Source organism: Lissotriton helveticus, chromosome 4_1 (assembly GCF_964261635.1).
Source record: "Lissotriton helveticus chromosome 4_1, aLisHel1.1, whole genome shotgun sequence".
NCBI classification, from domain to species: domain Eukaryota; kingdom Metazoa; phylum Chordata; class Amphibia; order Caudata; family Salamandridae; genus Lissotriton; species Lissotriton helveticus.
In genome coordinates, this window is record NC_136063.1 from 2128254209 (window position 1) to 2128278238 (window position 24030).

A 24030-nucleotide genomic window follows, 5' to 3' on the forward strand; every position below is an offset into this window, starting at 1 on the left:
CTTTTTAGGAGGCTCTGATCAACGTTACTGATTTTTATTTTATTTTTGATAGTCTTCACCAGCGTTCACCCTCATTGTTGGTGCTTCCACTATTTTCAGGCCTGTTATATCTGTCTATGGGTTTAATCCTTAAACCTGCATCATCTAAAGTTGTGCCACCCAGGATACAAAGAAGTTCAGGGCTCATAATCAGGGCCCTCTTTTTCTTATTTCAGATCTATCTGATTATGGTTTGGCCTTGGCAGCAAAAAAAGTAAAAAAAACTGCTTGCTCATCTACTGTTCCATTAGACAAGGAAAGCAGAAAATCTGGTGCTGTGTCATGAAAGGTATGTGGTATAGTGCATACTAATATAAAGTCTGCAAGTTCTCCTGTCATTCTGGGCAAATACGACAAATCTTTGAGACTCCCCCTAACAATTTTTGGACACTCTGCCATTAAATCGTAGAGACATTCTCATTGAAATTTTTAATGAGGCAATGATGTCAAGTTATCAGTGTGGCTGTAATCTCCCTGTTAGCTGCACATAGATACTGTCATGGATCTGCCTTAAGAAGAAATTATTGGTTAAGATTAACGGCCCTCCGTCTCAACAAAGAGTTCTCAACGTACCTTTCTCTGGCACAACTTTATTTGGAAGTCATACAGACAAAGAAATGGCTTGTATGAAAGCCGAAATGGAATCCTGGAAAGCTCTTTTATAGAGAAATTAAAGGTAAAAAGGATACAAACTCCTCTGTACTCCACTCTTTGCCACTCGACTCTACGCCACTCTTCAACACTCTGCTCCACACTGCACAGCAACCTCTACGCCACTCCACTCTACATCACTCCACAACACTCTATGCCACTCCACAACACTCTGCTCCACTCTGACACTGTACTCCACTCTGCACCACTCAACTCTGTGCCCTTACACTCTACGACACTCTACCCCCTCCATGAAACTCAACAACACTGTATGATACTCCCTGACACTCCACTGCCCTCCCCTCAACTCTATTGATGGCCACTCCACGCTACTCCAGAATACTCCACTCTACGACACTCCATGCCCCTCTTCTTTACTCCACTAACTTTGAGTCATTCTGAACAGCAGCTACTCTGGTGTACAACATTTCTAAAACATATTAGCAAAGCCAGTAGCTCTTGCACAGGTGAGAACTAATGAGCTTAGTAATGCTAGTTAGTAAGGCAATTTAACTTCATATTTGTATTATTGTATGGATGTTCCCCACTGTTCTTTGTATTTTGATGTAATTTTAATAGTCTGTGTGTGGAAATTTGGCAACCCCTTTCTGTCATCAATTTGTGATGCTGTCATTAATAGTCTCTTAAATATTCTTCCCTAAGTAATTGAACAATTATTTCTAGGGCTGCAAAAAAAGAAGCAGAGGAAAATCGAAGTTACAAACAGAAGCAGAAGAAGAAAAGACGACGTATAAAGGTCCAGGATGACTCTAGTGAGAGCAAGGTATAACTAAAACTTAATTTGGTTTTTTTCCCGAGTTTCAAAATGTTTGCTTGTTGTATTATCTTTGCATTAGTAACTTAATTCGCTGTAATTTACTTTTAATTTGACATTAACTCAAAAGATCAGAAATTCCTAAGTTAATGGTGCTACTTTCATCTCTTGTCCGCTCCCCACTGTATTAAGTCATCCTTAAGCAGGACCATTTGAATTATGTGGCAGGAGAGGGCAAAATTATGCAGCAGGGTTGCAGTTATGCAACAAGAAGGGTTATGGGACTAGGATTTGACGGTAGGATGAAAACACTGAGCTGAGACCCTGTAGTAGGATAAAAACACAGGTTTTCACATAAAATCACACTGTTAACGGATCTATTGACTCATTTTCACACAAATCTATAGCTGCTCCTCTTAAGTAAGCTCTGTACGAGTAGGTTGTTGGATTCAAGTGTTTTGATCCAGTGCGACTCACCAGTTGAGTCAGTGAATGTAGGAAACTGGATGTTCGATGGCATATGTGGCTGTTGATACACATGCTCTGCATACTCCTACCATCTAGTGTTGGAAGCGGAGTGATATTGCGCATGGACCCCCTCTACATTGTTAGATTGTCTACTCTCCAGAGTAGTGTTCGGACGTATGTGCCTTCAAGCCGTACTTCGATTCAGTTCAGTGTAGTGGTTTACTGTCCTCGATGGTATTGTTGGTGCTTTCAACGTCTACCTTCCCTTTGGAAAACACTCTTGTATGAACTAACCAATTAGTTGTCTGACTGTCCTATGGGGCACTGCCCTTTCGGACCTACCTTCATAGTCTTACCAACCCCTTCGAAGCTGTTTTGCTGGTGATGGAACGCATGCCCTTTAGATTTTGACAGCGTTGCCACGCGACATGCCCGCACCCAGACCAACACCCTGTGTGCAATCTGTGCCTTTCACTTGACCACAAGAAAGCAGACAGCTTGGGGTATAAACAATAGCCTTCTTCTTAAGCGTCACGCTTGTTTAAGATATTCCGGCGTTAAGCAGGAGGTCAAACAGACTGTACTCCATATGCTCTTTGACAAGGAACATCTCTTTGGCCCACAGGTAGATTTTACTTTAGAAGAAATTTAAAAAAAGACTGACACAACCAAATCTTTGGGAGCGTTACAAACGACCACTCCCAGAGGGATTCTTCGTTGGCCAAGCTACAGGGGTACATACAGGTCCACCTTGTAGGAAAGTGGGTGTTAGAGGTATGTGTGCTGTAGATACACAGGCTTTGCATACTACTGCCGTCCAGTTTTTGGTCCAGATGTTTGCAAGTTATTTTTCTTTGAAGAAGTATTTTCCAGTCGCAAGGTAAGAAGATGACTCCTTTCGGTGATAGTGCGCATGGGCATCGACTCAATAGTTGGATTGTTTTCTTTCCGCCATCGGGTTTGCACGTGGTGTGCCGCACTCCAGTTCAACACCGTTCTTCGGGATACTTTAGGTGTGCAACTGTAGGAAGATGAGTTTCTGTTGTAGTAACCCCCCCACTTTTTGCCAGACTACTGATGCACTTTAACTTGATGTGCCCTTGGTCCCTGCCAATGAGGTTCCCAGGAACAAAACAGGGTCTTGGCTCCTTAACAACAAGGCTAAGCCTATTTAATCTAGAAAAGCAACACAACTGCCAATACTGAACTACTTTGATTTTTTCTTTAAACAAGAATCTGCTATGAATAAAACATGGCAGTCTATTATCACTATCGTCACTAGTTTATTATAATCATTTTTTCATGTCAAAGAAGTTTTTCTTTCACTTTTTTTCAAAAAAACATTTCTTGTGCATATACAACTATACAACATAATGTACAAATATATACAACATTTACAAAAACAGTCTTGAATTCAACAACACATCCATACCAAACCTTTCTCACTACAATCATACACAAAGCATTCATACACATAAGTGAAACACAATACCTCTGAGGTATAGGTCAGTGTCAACAAAAAAGGAACTTATTTTACATAAAGTTGTAAAAATGATGATGTATCCTAATTTTTCATTCAGATAGTCTGAGTAATTATAAGTTCGAGGCATGTGGGCTGCTAAATTCATATCTTAGCATTAGATCGCCGCCTAGTGTTGGGCTCGGATGATTGCACATTGTTGTCCTGGAAGAGTCTTCGAAGTATCCTGAGATAGGTGGCTCCTCCCCTGGACTACAGTGCGCATGGGCATCGGCTCCATCCCCAGATTGTTTTTTTCCGCCATTGGGTTCGGATGTGGTCTCGACGTCTTACTGTCGGAACCAAGTAATACTATCTTTTACCGGCCAAAAGGCCTCGATTTTCTTGCGTCGGTATTGTCTGCGCTCGGTCTCGAGTCTTCCGTCTCTTGAAGCCGGAATAAGCGGAGTTTTCTTCGCTTTCTAAACTTTGAGGCCTTCTCATCGCGACACGACAGCAAGCCTTTACGGACATGGAGCGGAGCCCGTTTAAATACTGCCCGCTCTGTGGGTCCAAGTACCCACACATCGATCTACACCCCGTGTGTAACAAGTGCCTTTCACCGGACCACGACGACGGCAAGTGCAAGGCCTGTGCACAGTTCCGCTCCAAGAAAACTCTCAAGCTTCGGCGCGCGGTGCGCTTGGAAGCTAGGCAAGCGGCCCCAGATCCGGAGAACATCTTCGGCGACCCGGAAGAAGAGGTCCAGGGTCACCTTCTACAAATCTCCCCATCACAGACGGAGGTCGAGGCGGATCCGGGAGACGACGACGGAGTCGCGGGTCAGGTCCTCGAATACGTCGAAGAGGTAGGAGACGACGATGAGATTTATGGGGCCGCGGCGGATAGCTCTGCGGACGAGCTCTGCCCCGAAGGTTACGAGGATACCGACCGGGACACGGGATCGCCTGTCGGCCTTACCCAGGACCCGTTGCCGCAAGCCACAGCCCCGCCTTCGGGCCCGGCTACGGACTCACTTGCTGGGCACGCTGTTTCGAAACCGAAACTGAAACCGTCGGGGTCGTCAACACCTAAAATGGCCGACCCGAAATCGAAACTGAAACCAAAGGACTCGAGTGTCCCTAAGATGGCTGCCGTGCCTGTGAAGAAGTCGGTGCCCGTCACCCCGTCGGCTCCGTCGACCTCCGGTCCGCAGAAGCCGAGGAAGTCTGTCGATTCCGATGCTCCGAAATCGAAACCGACGCCCGAGGAAGGGGCCCCCAAGAAAGATGGTCGGCACGGATCAGCGGCTCCGGCGCCGTCCAAGCCCGCCAAGGTCGGCTCCAAAGAGGCTACGCCCAAGAAGTCTGCGCCCCGGCCTCAAGATTCGGAGGTGCCGAAGACGGTTCCCGCGCCCAAAACGCACAAGGCCCGCGAGGACGTCGGATCCGAGGGACCGCTCAAAGCATCCTTGTCGGCGACGAAACCCACTGGCAGTGTACCGTCCCCCATTGCGGAGTCACTGCAGAGAATCAGGGAGAAAGCCTTTGCTCCATCGGCTCCGATGCCATCACCGCAGCCGCAAAAGGACGCTCCGGCTAAGCCTTCTGGGAAACTCCTTTTTCTCTTGCCACCTAAGGAGGCGCCGAAAGCGTTTTCGACGAAATCGGCTCCGAAACAGGGTTCCTCGCTGCCTGACCCTCTTCCACGTCGTGTACTCGAATCGGAAGACGATTCAGAGCATTTCATCGATGCTGCCACCGGCAAGCTGACACTCTATAAACTGAAGATCACTTCGGAGCCGGTGGACCCCTACGTCATCCCGTTGAAAAAGAAGAGGGTGCCCCTTGACGCCTCAGGCCTCACGGAACCGATTCAACCTCCTCCAAGACGGAGCCCTACTCCCTCCCCAGAACACTCTGTGGGTGAGGAATATGATGAGGATGACCAGTACAATTTCCCTATCGATGAACCTGATGTACAACCAGATTCTTACGACGACACTGGTGACCAGAACACCCAAGGTGTGGGCCAAGACCCGCAGACCTTTAATGCACGTGCATCCCCGACTGAGGACTCAGCAGGATTTCATGCACTAATTGAACGGGCGGCAGCCAATCATGATGTGGACATGCATGCCGACCCGGTTGAAGAAGACTTCCTTTTTGACACCTTTGCCATATCTGAAAGGACAGTAAAGACACTTCCTATGCTGAAAGGTGTTCTCAAACATGCTGGGGACATTTTTAAGGAGCCTACAAGGGCGAGAGTGGTCAACCCTCGCATTGAAAAGAAGTACAGGCCTGCGCCTGCGGACCCCGTCTACATCCGGGGACAATTGCCACTGGACTCTCTTGTGGTTGCCAATGCCAGGAAACGTGCCAACTCCCAGACAACGGGTGAAGCTCCTCCCCCGGATAAGGAGTCCAAAGTGCTTGAGGCAGGAGGCAAAAGAGTGGCTGCACAGGCGGCAAACTTTTGGCGCATCGCAAATACACAGGCGCTCCTGGCGCGTTATGATAGGGCGCACTACGACACCCTAGAACAGGTTATACAACACCTGCCCCCACAGTTCCAAGAAGGCACCAAAATGCTTATTGAGGAAGGAAAGCTAATATCAAACGCAGCCATCAAGTGTGCACTTGACGCTGCGGACACAGCTGCTAGGGCTATCAACACTAGCGTTATGCTGAGAAGACAAGCCTGGCTACGCATCTCAGGGTTTAAGCAGGATATTCAAACAACAATTCTGAATCAGCCAGTCAATCCTGATAGTCTGTTTGGTCCGGATGTTGACACCACCCTAGAGAAAATAAAGAAGGACACGGAAACTGCTAAGTCTATGGGGGCCCTACAGTCCCAACAGTTTCGTGGCAGCAATTTTCGTCGCTCAGGTGCACGTGGAGTCACCAGAGGACAGATGGGTCAACAATCCCAGTTCTCCAAAGGTGGGGCGCAATCCTCGTTCACTAAACAGAACAAGGGAGGCTATAGGAATAACAGCAACAGAGGTCGCGGCAGAGGAAACAACAGCTCCCGCACCTCTACTCCAAGCAAACAGTGACTTTCTGTCACTGCCCCCCGACCACATAACACCTGTCGGGGGGAGACTGCAGCAGTTCCTGCCCGTCTGGAGAAACATCACCACAGACAGGTGGGTGCTACAACTAATCCAGTATGGTTATTGCCTAGAGCTGAAATCCACTCCACCCAACATCCCACCGAGGCAAAGGCCTATGTCCGCAGAGCACTTGCACTTATTGCAGCAGGAAGTGGTGGCGATGCTGCAAAAAGGCGCAATCGAGCTCGTGCCGGTGGGGGAGGAAGGCACAGGGGTATATTCCCTGTACTTCCTTATTCCAAAGAAGGACGGTTCTCTCAGGCCCATTCTCGATCTACGTCCCCTCAACCTGTACATACTGTCAGAGCATTTCCATATGCTTACACTACAGCAGATTCTTCCCCTGCTAAACCAGGGAGACTTCTTAGCGACCTTAGATCTCAAGGATGCTTATTTCCACATTCCACTACACCCGTCACACAGGAAATACCTCAGGTTCACTATTCAAGGCAGGCACTACCAGTTCAAAGTCCTACCCTTCGGAGTCACTACGGCCCCGAGGGTGTTCACCAAGTGTCTAGCGACAGTGGCGGCGCACCTCAGGAGGCAGAATATCCATGTCTACCCCTACCTAGACGACTGGCTCGTACAAGCCAAGTCAGAGCAACAGTGCGCCGCAGACATGTCGACTACAATTCACCTTCTTCACGATCTGGGTTTCTCCCTAAATTACCCAAAATCGCATCTTCAGCCGGCACATGTCCGGCAGTTCCTGGGTGCTACGATCAACACCCTGACAGCCATGGCTCAGCCGAACCAAGTCAGAATCGACAGCATTCAGTCACTGATCCAACGATTCCGACCAAGACACTCCCTGCCAGCGAGAGTGTTCATGCAGTTGATTGGCATGATGGCCTCCTGCATCTTCATAGTCCCTCACGCACGGTTACATATGCGCCCGCTCCAGGAGTGCTTAGCGAATCAGTGGACACAGGCTCGTGGGCAATTGACAGACCTAGTGTTGGTTACCAGTCGGGCATACGACTCTCTGCATTGGTGGACTCCACACAACCTTTGCAAGGGCCGACTGTTCCACGAGCCCGTGCCGCAGATTGTCCTGACGACGGACGCATCTCTCCAGGGCTGGGGAGCACATGTGCTCACTTACACAGTGCAGGGACTATGGACGACGCAGCAACAGAAGATGCACATCAACTATCTGGAACTGATGGCAATCTTCATGGCGCTCAAGTCCTTCATTGTACATCTGAGCAACAAGGTCGTGCTAGTCCGGACGGACAACATGACCGCGATGTACTACATTCAGAAACAGGGGGGCACCCACTCGCCACAGCTGTCTCATCTGGCTCAGAGCATGTGGAAGTGGGCCATTCAGAGGAACATTTTCCTCATGGCAGAACACCTCCCGGGCAAGGACAATCAGATGGCGGATCTGCTCAGCAGATACAGCCATCAGATGCACGAGTGGGAGATACACCCTTCTGTTTTCCACCCGTTCTTCCAGCAGTGGGGTCATCCGGAGATAGACCTGTTCGCAACAAAGGAGAACGCAAAATGCCGACTCTTTGCCGCCAGGTTCCCTCACCCACAGTCGCAGGGGAATGCGATATGGATGAACTGGTCAGGCAAATTTGCATACGCTTTTCCGCCAGCCCCTCTAATACCGCTGGTCGCAAGAAAGCTAAGGCAGCACTCCATGACTCTCGTCCTGGTTGCTCCAACGTGGGCACGACAAGCTTGGTACACCACGTTCCTCGAACTCTCAGTGGTGCCGCATCAAAGACTGCGCCTCACGCCCAGTCTTTTGACGCAGAACCATGGAGACATTCAGCATCCAGATCCACGACAGCTCAACCTGGCGATCTGGCTCCTGAAGTCCTAGAGTTTGGATACCTTAACCTACCTCCAGAATGCATGAGTATCATCAAGGAGGCGAGGAAACCAACTACTAGAGCATGCTATGCTGCTAAGTGGAAGCGTTTTGTCATCTACTGTACGTCCAATGACATCAACCCACTAGATGCATCTATTCCCAACATCATCTGCTATCTGTTACATCTCTACAAGTGCAATCTGGCGTACACTTCCATTAGGATACATCTCTCAGCCATAGCGGCTTATCTTCAGAACAGGCAGCACCTCTCTGTCTTCAGAGTGCCCGCCATTAAAGCCTTCCTTGAAGGTCTGAAGAGAGTCATTCCCCCAAGAACACCACCAGCTCCGGTGTGGAACCTCAACGTCGTTCTCACCAGACTGATGGGGCCACCATTTGAGCCACTGCACTCGTGTGAGCTCCAATTCCTTACGTGGAAAGTGGCCTTTCTGATAGCTATTACGTCTCTGAGGCGTGTCAGTGAGCTGCAAGCACTCACCATACAAGAGCCGTTCATTCAAATTCACCCAAATAGGGTAGTGCTACGCACTAACCCTAAATTCCTTCCTAAGGTGGTGTCACAGTTTCATCTTAACCAAACTATTGACTTACCAGCATTCTTTCAAAACCCGCAAACGGTGGCGGAAAGAATGCTCCATACCTTAGATGTACGGAGGGCGTTGATGTACTACATAGACAGAACACAACCCTTTAGAAAGACAAAACAACTCTTTGTTGCCTTCGCACCACAACACAAAGGCAACCCAATTTCCAAAGCGAGATAGCCAGGTGGATTGTTAAGTGCATCCAGATATGTTATCAAAAAGCCAAGCGCACTTTAACAATACCCCCCAGAGCGCACTCCACACGCAAACTGGGGGCATCCATGGCTTTCCTAGGGAACATTCCTTTAGAGGATATTTGCAGAGCAGCCACGTGGGTCACACCACATACCTTCACAAAACACTACTGTGTTGATGTGCACTCCAAGCAGCAAGCAGCTGTAGGACAGGCTGTTCTCAAGACACTTTTTCAGGTTTCTGCAGCTGGCACGGGCAACCGCCGCTGATGGAGGGACTGCTATGTATTCTATGCTAAGATATGAATTTAGCAGCCCACATGCCTCGAACTGAATATGCTACTTACCAGTATGCATCTGTTCTTGGCATGTAGGGCTGCTAACATTCATATCGCCCGCCCTCCTCCCCGGTGCCTGTCGCAGCTGCAGATATACTATTGTATTTATTCATTAGCATGGACATCCTTTACACTTTCACTCCATCTTCTGCCACAATGGCGAAAAACAATCTGGGGATGGAGCCGATGCCCATGCGCACTGTAGTCCAGGGGAGGAGCCACCTATCTCAGGATACTTCGAAGACTCTTCCAGGACAACAATGTGCAATCATCCGAGCCCAACACTAGGCGGCGATCTAATGCTAAGATATGAATGTTAGCAGCCCTACATGCCAAGAACAGATGCATACTGGTAAGTAGCATATTCATTATATCATGTCCTAAACCAGTGTTTTTTAAGGACTATTTGTATTGTTGACCATTGACCAAAGAGATCGACGCGTTTCGAACACCCTAATTGCGGTGTTCTCCTCAGGATCAAAACGATTTCTTAAGGCTCCTATGCAAGGTATCTCTTGAACTGGTGTGGGTGTTGTTGTCTAAGTACTCGCAAGTCTTTTTATTTTGCTTGGAGTGCCCGGTGTAGTCATATGAGTCTCTTCCCCGGGCTCACTTTTGAGGCGTGACGATTGTTTTAGTGTGCCGCCATCCCATCACGCACGTTGATTCTAGACAAACGCTGTCAGTGTAGCGCTGGACGCTCTTGTCGATTGCTTCCTTCCGTACGATTTTTGAGGTTCCCAGGACATGTGTTCTTTCCCCAAAACGGTACCTTCCACACCCAATTGGCACTCTGGCCGCAGGGCAGCCTCTGGTAAATGGTACTACAGGTACCGAGGAAACTGTGACCAGGGAAGGCCACACTTAGAGGCCCTGTACCTTGACACACACACACTGCCTTTCGACAACTTGTGTGCTATGTCTACAACCCACTGCCCTGGCATAGATCAGTCACCCCTCTAGCTGGGTGCTCCATACCAGTGGTGAGGCTACAGGTGCATGAGCCCTGTACCCCTACAGTGTCTAAGTCCATTCTTAGACAGTGTAAGTGCAATGCTGCCATTAGGAGTATACGGTGCTTGGAGCTTGTCATTACGAACTCCACAGCACCATAATGGCTACACTGACAACTAAAAAGTTTGGTATCAAACTTCTCAGCATATTAAACCCACACTGATGCCAGTGTGGGATTTAATGAAAAATACACAGAGGGCATCTTACACATGCCCGCTGAAAAACGATCAGCCTCTGGTGGGTTCCCTGACTTGTACACACCAGCCGCCTGCCACCCCAAGACAAGTTTCTGGACTACTAGGGTGGGAGCCTTTGTTCCATGAGCCCAGAAACAAAGCCTTTGCTGGGCAAAGGTGCCATCTATGGCAGGGGAGCTTCAAAGGCCTGGCAGCCTTTGTAATGCGACCCCCAGCCTCTCCTGCAATCAGGAGCAGGCCCCCTTCCTGTCTTCCCTCCTTTTCGGCAGGAAGACAATCGGGAAAAACTAGCCAGCCCAGAAGGTGTGCCCACCTCTGCCAACTCCACCCCTAAGGTGGGGTAGGCGAGTTGAAGTCCTCTCTTCATTGCCTGCCATCTTGCAGATGCCAGGCACTACCCAATCTCAGGGTTAGGGATTGTGCTCACGTGGGGTGAGCACACCAAGGGTGTAGTCACCCTAAGTAGTAGTAAACAAAGGGGGGAGGGAGAGGGAGAAGTGGATTCTGTCTCCCCTGGTAATATTCATAAACAAAAGGAATCCACTAGGTTGGGTTCGGTGGTCCCTACCAGTGTTGTTTAAATACCCCTCACACACCAACAGGCCCCTTGGTGTCATGCTTCATCATCGGGGTCTTCGCAAACCTCTACGGGATGTGGCGTGCTACGACTCACGACTACGTAGGAGCACTGTGAGTGAACTATGTGCTGGTGTGTGTGGGTAATAAAATGTGAGTGGTGAGGTGAAAGTGAAATATTAAAAAATACCTGGCTCGTAAGTACAGAAATGTTTTTTTATTAAGTCTTCGGCTGGTATCATTAAAAAAGTGCGAGAGTGGTTGTTTTTTACTGATTAGGGTAAAACAACCTCACAAGTGCGTCGACATGTTTCGGAGTCGAAAACTCCTTCTTCAGGACAAGGATGTGCACTACTTATCCTCACCTTACTCACATGTATGTAGATGTCAAAGTGTGCTCTACAAAAATAAATTTAGGTGAAAATGTACCTATCTATTTTATCAAAGGTCAAAAGTCCGTTGTGCCCAATTGGCGATGAACTGAACTTATAATAATGGGCCAATAGCCTCATGAGCCAGAAGCGTGGTATTGGGGGTTTCCTGTTCTGCCCAGTGTGGCAACGGTTACTGCAAGGCCTGGTTGGCTCTCATCCCCTCAACGCGGAGCCGCTTGAAGTTCAGTTCATCGCCAATTGGGCGCAACAGACTTTTGACCGTTGATAAAATAGATAGGTACATTTTCACCACCTTTCTCACAGGCACCTGCGATTACTTCTTCAGGAAATAACTTCTATGTTGCAGAAGGGAGCGATAGAGAAAGTTCCACGGGCCCACATGAATCAAGGTTTCTACTCCCACTTCTTCCTAATCCACCAAAAAGGAAAGAAGTGGAGACCGATCCTGGATCTCAGGGCACTCAACGTGTTCCTAAAGAAACAATCGTTCCGTATGGTGACTTTGCAAGAAATCCTGGGTCTTCTGGAGGAAGGGGACTACATGACGTCTTTAGACCTTCAGGACGCCTACTACCATATACCTATTCTCAAAGGACACAGAAAGTTCCTCAGGTTTGCGGTGGCAGGACACCACTACCAATTTCGTGTCCTTCCATTCGGTCTCAAATCGGCCCCGAGGATATTTACGAAATGCCTGTCTCCAGTGGCAGCGTTCCTTCGTCAGCAAGGCCACCAGGTGTTTCCATACCTAGACGACTGGTTGGTGAAGGCACCGACGGAGGCCGGCGCAGCCTCATCCTCCAGCGCCTGTCTGGATATTTTCCACCGCCTGGGACTGACCCTCAACGCCGCAAAGTCGGTTCTGGAACCCAACAGAGTCATCACGTTCCTTGGAGCAACTCTGGATACGGAGCGGGTCAGAGCTTTCCCCTCTCAGGAGAGAAAGAACAAACTCATCTCCTTAGCCAAGGCAGTGGCTTCGAGGAAGACTCTCCCGGTCCGCACGTTCAAGTCCCTCCTTGGGATGATGTCTTCATGCATACTGCTCATTCCGCACTGCCGTCTGAAAATGCGTCCTCTTCAGGAAGCACTGACAAGACAATGGACGCAAGCCACAGGTTCTTTCGAGGACCGCATACGAGTCACTCGACCCATTATCAACCATTTGCAATGGTGGATGTCACTCCGCCATCTGTCGAAGGGTTTGCCATTCCTACTCCCAGCGGAGCCGCATGTAATAACTACGGATGCGTCACTGGAAGGCTGGGGGGCAGTCCTCCAGGAACTACAAATCAATGGGAAATGGACGACACAAGAAACAAAACTGCATATCAATCTGCTGGAATTGCGAGCAGTTTTCCTAGCTCTCCAATCGTTTCTCCCACGCATTCGTCAATCCCCGGTGCTCGTCAGGACGGACAACACCACGACGATGCATTACCTAAACAAACAGGGGGGGACACGTTCGATCTCATTATCACGAGAATCGCAAAGAATTTGGAATTGGCTTCTACAACACGGAATAGGATTAAAAGCGGAGTATGTCCCGGGCAAGGACAACGTTTTGGCGGACGCACTGAGCAGAGAGACGTCTCCTTCCCACGAATGGGAATTGGACATGGAGGTGCTGAACCATATCTTCGAGGAGTGGGGCACTCCCACCATAGACCTCTTTGCCACCAGAGAGAACGCCAAATGCCCAAGCTTCGCAAGCAGGCATCACCACTCAGGAACCCTCGGGAATGCATTTTCCATCGCATGGCGCAACGTCTTTGCGTACGCCTTTCCGCCATTCCCACTAATACCCAGGGTCCTCAGAAAGATGAAATCGGAACCCTGCACTCTGATCCTCATTGCTCCAGCCTGGCCGAGGCAGCACTGGTTCACGGAACTTCATCGCCTATCTGCTCGGCCTCCTCTTCGCCTGAAGCAGTTTCCGGCCCTGATCACGATGTCTCAAGGGCAGGTTCTCCACCCGAACCTGAGCTCTCTGAAATTGTCAGCCTGGCTCCTGAATACCGCGAGTTCAGCCACCTGAGCATCCCGCAGGATTGCAGAGATGTCCTTGCAAAAGCTAGAGCTGTCAGCACTAACAAAACCTACTCACTAAAATGGAAGCGATTCTGTTCCTGGTGTGTGGATCATGGCTTGCATCCCTTCCATGCCACTCCACAACAGCTGCTGCCATACTTGTTACATCTTGCACAATCAGGCCTTGCACATACATCCATCAAAGTGCATCTCGCAGCAATTTCAAGGTTCACGAGAACGGCTACGGGCCCTTCTTTGTGGGCGGACAGACTCATCAAACAATTCCTGAAAGGTTTATATAGGTCCTTTCCACGACCGCGACCTGTTCCTCCATCGTGGCACCTGAATGTGGTTCTTCATCAACTAATGAAGCATCCCTTCGAACCCATCCATAAGGCAGACTGCTAGAAGGGTCAGTGAATTGCAGGCTCTGTCTGTTCAGGATCCTTTCCTTCAATTTCGAGAGGACAGAGTAATTCTGAGGACTAACCCTCGTTTCATTCCAAAAGTCCCCTCGGACTTCCATCTTAACGAACCAGTGGTGCTTAGATCGTTCTTTCCGAATCCTACCACGGCAGCCGAAAGAACTCTACATTCTCTAGATCTAAAGAGGTGCCTTAAATTCTACATTGATAAGACACGACACTTTCGAAAGTCATCACAGCTCTTTATTGCCTTTAGTAGACCAAGACTGGGCATGCCCCTGACGAAGCAGAGCATCTCAAGATGGATCTCTTCTGCGATCACCTTTTGTCACGACAAGGCTGGGCGACCTTTAGACTCACGTGTTAAAGCTCATTCGACTAGAGCCATGTCCACATCGGCAGCGTTGTTCGCTGGAGTGCCGATATTGGACATTTGCAGAGCGGCGACGTGGAAGTCCCCGCACACTTTCACCAGGCACTACTGCCTGGATACTGAGCTGATGAAGGATGCAGCAGTGGGCCGAGCAGTGCTTCGCCATCTATTTCAGTAAGGTGAGCCCTACTACATCCCTCCATCCTTTACGGGTATGCACATTCTCTTATTGTATGTATATTGCATTGCATTTTGTGATTTATGGTCATGTGATATGCTTTATCTACATGCTTGTACCTGATGTTCACACAGAATGTGCTTTATGTATTGCTCGCTACTCTGATTCAGGCATGTGAATCTATGAAAGACACCCAAATACTGGATAAGAAATGCGTTACTTACCTGTAACTGCAGTTATCCAGTATTAGTGTCTTTCATAGATTCACATGCACCCTCCCGCCTCCCCTGGCAGGGCTCACCTTTCTCTCTAAGGAGTTTACGCCTAACTAGCTTGGTGCGTACGAAAATCTGAGAGACTTGGGCTCCTGGCAGGAAGGTTCTAGAAGGAGGTAGTAGCTGATTGGCTGTTTCACTTTATTTGGTCCTTTTTTACAAAAGGACCCAGATAGGCCACCAAGGTGGGACCCTTGGGGCCTGCTCTGTTTGGTCCTTCCTACAAAAGGACGTGGATAGGCTACTAAGGTGAGACCTTTAGGCCTATTCTCTCTATGTATGTCTCTAGGACATTACTTTTTTATATACCGGAGGCTCCCGTCTCGACGACGGGGAATGATTCAGGCATGTGAATCTATGAAAGACACTAATACTGGATAACTGCAGTTACAGGTAAGTAACGCATTTCTTACAACGCATACCATTACAACGCATACCATTACAACGCATACCATTACAACGCATACCATTACCATGCAACACTTACCCTACTGCTGCACCCCCTGGATTTAGAATAGTAATTTTTACCCCTACACTATCCAATACTTACCATATATGCAATGTAATGTTATGCATTGTAATGGTATGCGTTGTAAAGGTAGTATGCGTTGTAATGGAATGCGTTGTAAAGGTAGTTTTTAAAAATTCGTTGTAATGGCATGCGTTGTAATGGCATGCGTTGTAATGGATGTTGTGTTGTAAAAAATGCTTTGTAAAGGTGTGCGTTGTAAAAGTATGCGTTGTAACGTCATACAACTCACCTATCGCTTACTGCCGAGTTTGAGTGGCCCACCGGTTCCAGCGAGGTCCCCCAGCGCTCCAGAGTCCGAGTCCACCATGGGTTGATCCTTCAGGACCTCCCAACGTCGTCGGCAGCCTCTGCATGGAGACCCCCAACTGCAAGTGTCCCGGTAAGGTGAAATCCGACCTCAAAAGACACCCCTGTATCCAGCCGCCATGCGCCCTTGAGAAAAGAACCTGAGGGGCAACTACGTCCCTGAGCCCTCTAACTTACCTGCCAAGCTGTTGGTTCCTCCCGGAAGTCTTCCTGGACCAAGCCTGCAGCTAATAACCAAAACCGAAAATCCCCATTGAAAACAACAGGTCACCTGGCGCCAAAACAGCACCCTGCACCCAGCCGCCCCAGCGCCGCTGCAGGTGCACTTTGGGTTCTAAACCGGATCCCCTTAGCATAACACCAGGAGCTTTGCTCCTACAACCAAGTGGCCAGCCACCAACTGGAGGCCCCCTACCCTTTGGATAACATTGGGCCTCAACACTCTGCACCCGTCAGCAGCCACCAACTGGAGACCCCCTATCTCCCTTTGGATAACATTGGGCCTCAACACTCTGCACCCGGCCGCCCTAGTGCCGCTGAGGGTGTAACAAGAGTGCATCACTGACCATTGGGAAGCCCTTGTTCTAACCCCAGAAACTCTACCCCAAAGACCGATTACTTACCTGGTAACCGCTACCTCCATTTCTCTCCATAGGAACCTATTGACGTGGAGTTGATTTTTATAAAAACTTGAAATATAACTATTGTGCAAAACTGATTTTACTTACCTTTTCTCTAGGAAATGTCCCAGTGTGCCATGTAGGCATATCACACTCAGTAGAAAAAGTAATGTAAAAAGTAACCTGAAAAGTAACTAAAAAGTAATCTGTACAGTAATTTCAATACCTTGACTTACCTGTATTTCAAACAACTGCATTTGAACTTCCATTCACTTGTAAACTCTGCATAATATTTTGCAAAGCATTTATTTCACTTAACTGTGGCAGGCTTGGCTTAGTTCTAGAAATAAAATAACTTAATATTTTTATACAGACAAAATTAGTCCGAGTTCAGTCTTTGAGTGTGTGACCTCATTTTGCAGATTGTGTACAACAAATGCTAAACACTACCATCTGATACAGCCTTACTACTCGCCCACACTACCACAAATGGAGAGTAAGGTGCTAAATACTTTTACCTCTGCCTACCTTTGGGGTTCGACTGGACTCTATATACTACACCAAAATGAGGTATAGTGTGCACACAGAGCCAGCTTCCTACAATGTTTTCATCCCCCAGCAGGGCATTTCAGTCTGTTAATACAGCTTGCGTCTGGGGCCAATACTCCCATACTACCTTGGATATGGTCACGCAGGTGCTGCCTCAGTTCCCGGAGGAGGCACTGGCCTTTCTCTCTATAGCAATTGCAGATGGGCGAGATGCAAACAAATTCACCAACCGATGTGGAATAGGTTACCACCGACTGGGCAGAACGATTGCCATGTTGGTAGCTCTTAGACGCTACGCCTGGTTAAGAACTTCTGGCTTCTCAGGGGCTGTCCAGTCTTCTTCAATAGACATGCTGTTTGATGGCACTCACCTTTTAGGCGACAAAGCAGACTCAGCACTTTGTTGCTTCAAGGATTCTCGAGCTATGGCCAGATCCTTAGGCCTCGAGGCTACCTCCCATCCACGTCAGTCTGCCTATCGTCTCTTTTGTGCCTACGGAAGGGGAGACCAGCCATGTCCTGTCCAGTCCAGCTACCGATTCACACAATCTATCCAGCCTCTGCGTGGCCACGGATGTGGGACCCAGTGTCCTCGTGTGTCAGGGGGCCAGCGGGTGGGCCAGTCCACTCTCTCCCTGCCCCCCAAGACAACTGGCACCGCCTCCAAATCTTACCAGTGCGACAATCCAGGCCCATCATCAGCCAGTCGGATGCAAGATTCTCCATCACCTCCTCCGGTGGCAATCCATCAGGTCGGATAGATGGGTTCTGCAAATAGTCCAAAGGGGCTGCTCTCTCCCCCTTCAAGACGACCCCTCTCTTCATGCTACCCTCTTACGATTGCATGTCAGAGGATCATTTGGTGCTGATCCACATGGCAGTTTCAACTCTCTTGGCCAAGGGAGCCATAGTAAGTTGTGGTTGCTATTCCTGCTACTTTCTGAGGCCCAAAAAGGACAAAGGCCTGTGTCCTAATCTAGACCTCCGGGCCCGCAACCACTTCCTTTGGAAGGAGAAGTTCAAAATGCTCACCCTAGCCAAAATTATGTCTGCACTCGACTCAGGAGACTGGATGGTGGCGTTGGACTTGCAGGGGGCTTATTTCCATATCCCTGTCCCGCCAGCCCACAGACGTTACCTTCGGTTCAGTTTAGGCTTTGATCACTTTCAGTTCATCGTGCTCCCCTTTGGCCTTACCAGTGCCCCTCTTGTGTTCAGAAAGGTTCACTATCAATGTGCACCCGATTCCCTCTCAGACGCTCCCCTTCATCGGGCTGTTCTGGACACTGTGCAGTTTTGGGCTTATCCTCCCGAGCAGCGAGCCAGTGATATTCGGGCTATGAGCCCGATGTTTCAGCCTCAATCCTGGATTTCGGTGAGAATGACTTTGAGGCTGTTGGACAGTATGGTCTCCTGCATCTTGCTAGTTGCACATGCCCGCTGGCATAAGTGAGCTGTCCAGTGGTACCTGAAGTAACAGGGGGCTCAGCATCAGTGATATCTGTCCAACATGGTCCAGATAATGGAGGGAACTGCAGAAGATCTGCTGTGGCGATTAATGGACCACGATTGGGTCAGCAGAAGAGCCCTCTCTCTTCCCTAACCATATCTCACAGTGGTAACTGATGCGTCTCTCCTGGGATGGGGCGGCCATCTGAGAGAGGTTGAAATCAGAGGTGTCTTGTCTGGCAAAAGCTAGACTCCACATCAACCTTCTGGAGCTCTGGGCGATCGCTTGCATAAAGTCTTTCTGCCCTTCTTCAGGGGATGGTAGTGCTGGTGTTAACGGACAACACACTGCCATGTGGTATGCAACAAACATGACAGGGTAGGGTTTTGGGTCCTTAGTCAAGAGGCCCTGCTTCACTGGACCTGGCTGGAACATCAAGGCATTTTTTTGGTGGTTCAGCACCTGGAATGCTCTCTGCCAGGGCGGAGAAATTAAAATTCAGATGCCTAGCAGATCATAAATAGTCTCTCCAATCACAGGTGGTGCAGGGTCTCTTTAAGCAGTGGAGAGTATCTTGGTTAGATCTGTCTGGCACCACCAAGAATATGCTATGTCAGCAGTTCTGTGCGATGGAGTTTCCAAGGCAGCTTTTGTTCGGAGACTCTTTTCCTCTCGAGTGGAGCTCAGGCCTCCCGTACTCCTTTCGGTCTATACCCCTCCTGCCCAGATTTATGAAGAATATCAGTAACTACCGGACCCAAGTCCTACTTGTCGCTCTGGACTGGGCTCAAAGAGTTTTATATCCCGAGCTGTTGAGCGTCGGTTCTCCGAACAGGCTCCCCCTTTCAGGAGGATATTCTGTCGCAGCAGCAGGGCAGGGATCTCCACGCAAACCTGTCGATTCTTCTTGAGTGGTGATTTTTTTTTTTTTTTTTGCAGAGTTTTATATAGCGGGAACTAGACCCGAACCGAATCAGGTATCAGAGCGCTTTACATATTATTCCAGTTACGTTACATTTTTACGTTTTCCAGTTACTTTCATTTTAGGCACGGGGAGATTAAGTGATTTGCCCAGAATCACAGGAGGTTTTGGCGTTGTTACCGAGACTCGAACCCAGTTCCTCCGAGGTCGAGCGCCCTAGCCGTTAGGCCAACTCCTCTCCGGTGGCGATAGTCAACAGCTTTCGACCTTCCTCCCGAATTCTGTGATGTTATTCTGAAAGTCAGGCATCCCTCCACCAAAATGGTATAAGTCTGCCGTTGGTGTAAGTTTCTGATTTGGTGTGCAAAAAAGTAGGTTGACTCCCCTCTCTGCTCCTGTTTAGGTCACGCCGAGGTATCGCTTGCGCTTTCTCTTCGAGACGAGCTATATTCAGGATAGGGGCATGGCCTGCCTGCTGTTGCAGGTAGGACATGCTCTCCCTCAACGCTTTTTTATTCTTCTCATTTATTCAGCGCAGCATCCTTGGCAAGAATATTGGTGGCCGAGCTTTTGTTTTATTTGCTGGCCAAACGCTTCTGCATGCCTTTCTTTTTGTTTATTTAGGTTCATTTATACAATGGCGACACCCGCACTTTAGCTTTAAGCATCTTAAGCTAAGGTGTGGGTGCCACAATTGCTTTAAAAGTAAACAAATAGTTGAAAAAAGTTAATTTCTTACTTTTGTTACAATCGCAGCACCCGTGCTTTAGCATTTGATATCTGAAGCTAAATCGCAGGCCCCGCGATTGCTTCAAAAGTAAACAAATAGATTTTTTTACTATTTCCTTACTTTTGAAGCAATTGGCGCACCTGCGCTGTGTCTTATGATGTTGAAAGCTCAGGCGTGCGTGCCACAAAGATCTCGCATTTGCAACAGTTTGAGTTATTGGCATTGTAAATGACAATGCATTTTATTTATGTGTTTACAAACCCTGCTAGCGGTGTTAACGCACCACTTGCAGGTTTTTGTTTTTTTTTTATTTAAAAAAATATATATATTTTTATTAACAACACAAGGAGATATTTGAATAAAGTTTGCAACATACATTTTAGCAAAAAGAGATTAAAAAGCAAAAAATAAGGTAAATAATATAATGATTACAGATCCATACACATATAAGATTTAACCGAGTGGAAAGCGGATAATCAATTATAAAACAGCATATATCAACAAAAAAAAAAGGTTTTGACATTAGCAATCATGGGCCATCTGAGATGTTAAACAAAGATTAAACAAAGATCCCCCAAATTCTATCCAATTTCATCAGTGATCGCACTCCCCTTATTTTAGCTAGTGCGGACTCCATGGTGTAAGTTTCTTTGACCAAAGACCACCATTCCATAATGTGAGGTGGCTTCGGAGATATCCATGCCCTGGCGATAGTCAGTCTAGCACACGAGAGTAAAATAGTTATTAAATCTCTCTGTGGGCTATTCAGTGGTTGGATACCTAATAGTACCGTTGTTACAGTAAGGGGAGAACATTTAACAAGTTTTTGATTCAAAACATTTTCTAGTCCAGACCAAAACTCAGACAGTACTGGACACAGAAAAAGCATATGTTATAGATCAGCCGCTATTTGGGGCATTTAGACCGGTCGGTTATTGGGCTATTTCGGGACCATTTTGATATTCTTTGTGGAGTATAGTATAAAAGGCATATGGTTTTGTATAATTGAAGCATTAGACTGGAAGACTGTACTACATTATTAATACTACAAAAAGATGCAGATATCTTATTAGCAGTTATGTTGGTACCCAATCTTATGCTCCATTTCATAGCAAGTTTCTCACAGTCGTCGGCCTTATAGGAGTTAAGGCATTTATAAACCTCGCTAATTAATGATTTAGTCTTTACTGAGTAAAGACAGTTCCAAATATCTGAATCAAAAATTTCCCTCATGTTCAGGTTGCGTATAAAAAAAATTGCGAATTTGCATATACTTAAACCGCATAGTTTCAGTCAGATTATAAAGAGTTTTAAGTGTTACAAAATCCATGAAGCCACCAGCGCCATAAAGATCCCCTAAAGTTTTTATACCGGAATTAGCCCATGTATTACCCACTCCATCATTAAAAATTCCAGGAAGTGCCGATTGCCCCACAAAGATAATTTAGGATGAAAAAAAGTTTTACATATAGCCAAGATCAAAAACCATATTCTCATAGTCTCCCTCACAGTCTTAAACTTTACCCTTTGGAAGTAATTAGGGTCATTTATTCTTACTAAAAACTGATTGGAGTCTGCACCCAGCATAAACTGATGAAAATAATATTGATTATTTGGATAAAATAAGCTACGTAGGCGACCAAGAAAAGTTGCAAAAAAATAGAGCCTAAAGTCAGGAAAATTCAGCCCCCCTTTGTTGATTGGAAGCTTAAGTAAAGCAATTGATCGGCGTGCTTTTTTGTACCCCCAGATGAAGCTACTAAAGATCCCGTCTAGTTTTTAAAAAAGGAATTAACGCGTAAAGGAATTGATCTAAATAAATAAAGAATTTTGGCAATACCTTAATTTTGATTAAGTTGATCCGGCCTACGACGCTAAGCGGGACCTTATGGCATTTTTTCAATATAACGGATACTTCTTTTAGTAGAGCCTCATAGTTAAGTGCAATTATTTCCCCTATTTTAGATGAAATTTGACCCCCAGACATGTGGCTGCCCTGGATATCCCTTGAACTAGGGAATGGGGTTTACAGTTCATTATTATCTGAGTTGTATTTAAGTTTAATTTATATCTCCCGGCTGGACTATGCCAGCTCGCTCCTGCTGGGAGTAAACCAATCTGAGATCGTTCGCTTACAGCGCGTACAGAACGCGGCTGCGAGAGCAGTGGTGGGTCTGCCAAGGTCCTGTCCCACTTCCAATATTCTGCGGTCCCTACATTGGTTACCGATCAAAAGTCGAATTCATTTTAAGGCCCTTAGCCTTGTTTTCAAAATCTTAAAAGGGTCGGCACCTGAGATTCTCAATAATCTCGTATCCGCCTATGTCCCGACTCGCTCCCTCAGATCTCTTGGGCAATCCCTTGTGTAGGAGAGTAGGGTCTGCAATCCTATGATCACCCAGATTTTTGCTTTTTGCTTCACTGGTTTACGACTTCCCTGGCTGTGGGCCTGCTAATCAGACCCACAGCCTAGCTGTTCTCTCTACTCCAAATTGTACCCAGGTACTGAATTGGCACTGGGCCCTCTGAGTCCCTGTACCCAGGGCTGAGGTGCACCCAGAAGTCTCCCAGGGGCTGCAGCATGTATTATGCCACCCCTGGGCTGACTAACTAAACAGACACAACTGGCTGCTTGACAGCTGGGGGCAAGGTGGTGTAATCACCCTTTGCTTTAGATATAGTATACCTATATCTAAACCTATATGGACACACAGATCTCCTATCAGTCACTCCTATGGCAGGCCTTAACAATCCTGAAGGCAGAGTGCGTGGAATCGTGTGAGATGGTGCTCTGGCATGAGCTGAGCCTGTCTGCGGCTTTCGGGATCTATCCCTTAGCCGTTTTCATGATAGCGTCAGACCATATACTCTTAAGTGCCTTATAATCCTCGCGGTTATGGTGACTTTGGTCTGACATTATCTAAACATGTCGTGTAAGGTGTCATACGCTTTGGAATACTACCCCCTTGCCAGTTCTGGCGACGGGGGTAGCATTCCACCCCTCTAGAGGGAGAAGACATGTTGGTAACCTGTAACCCCGGTTAAAGTCGAACATAGCCTCAGCTCCACAAGATGGATGCTGCCACTGAGACACAAGTCTGCCCTCCTGCTGCTGGGAGTCCTCCCAGCGCGGGAGGCAAGGACAAAGGGTTTCCTGCCAGGGGCGGTGCCAGCACCGTCCTAGACAGGATTTTGTGTATCCCAGGTAGGCAGGGCTATAGAGTTAGGTGACTGCAAGTGGCACCCCGGTGCTCACTGTGCATAGGCCGGTCGGAACCAGTTCCAGGGGCACACCAGCCCCTGAGCTGGGGAAAGTCCGGCTAGGGAGAGGGGTGTAACCACCCCCTTCCTAGTCCCACCCATAGGGCAGGACTTAGTCGCGTGCCAGCCCCCTTTTGCAGGATAAAGGTAGGAGCAGGCCCCCTTCCAAATTAGATCATCTTTGAATCCTGAATCTACTTTCTACGAAAAGGAATTCCAGACTCTTCTCAAGATTTCTCCCTTGTGACTAAGGAGTAGTCACCCTGCCGCAGCAGGCACCAACCAAGCATCGCGGTTTGTTGCCAGTCTCTCCTCCGGATCAAGACTGCTCCAGCACGACGAGAACCGGCTTCCCTGGCACCTCTGACCTCAACCTACATCATCAGCCCAGCTTTGATCCGTGGGTGCGACGAGACCTCGAGGGACTGGCCATCTTCAGAACTGCACGACGCTTGTCCAGCACGACCACCGAGTGACCCTCGACCGAGTGCTTTGGGGTAAGAGAAGCCCCGACCCTGAGCAGCTCCAGCACCGAAGTACAGCCCCCTTGCATCCACGAGATCTGCGTGGGGCCCTTCTGCTCTTTGCTGCTCACCGCGTTGTCCAGGTCACTTGCCCGTTGGCTAGTGGCCCTTTTACGACGCTTCACGACGACAAACACTGCTGGTCTGGTTGCTCCAGACTGGCCCTTGCTCCCCTCCAACAGAGGAGC

The 24030-nt window shown here is 48.1% G+C and overlaps 1 protein-coding gene across 1 annotated transcript in view; it reads left to right on the forward strand.

The window, feature by feature from the left end:
• Positions 1 to 24030, forward strand: part of ATRX (ATRX chromatin remodeler) — a 1815989-nt gene that overhangs the window by 700358 nt on the left and 1091601 nt on the right. Inside the window, exon 16 of the mRNA XM_078688830.1 lies at positions 1375 to 1474. Within this exon, the coding sequence (XP_078544956.1) occupies positions 1375 to 1474 (100 nt within the window). The remainder of the gene's footprint in view (positions 1 to 1374; positions 1475 to 24030) is intronic.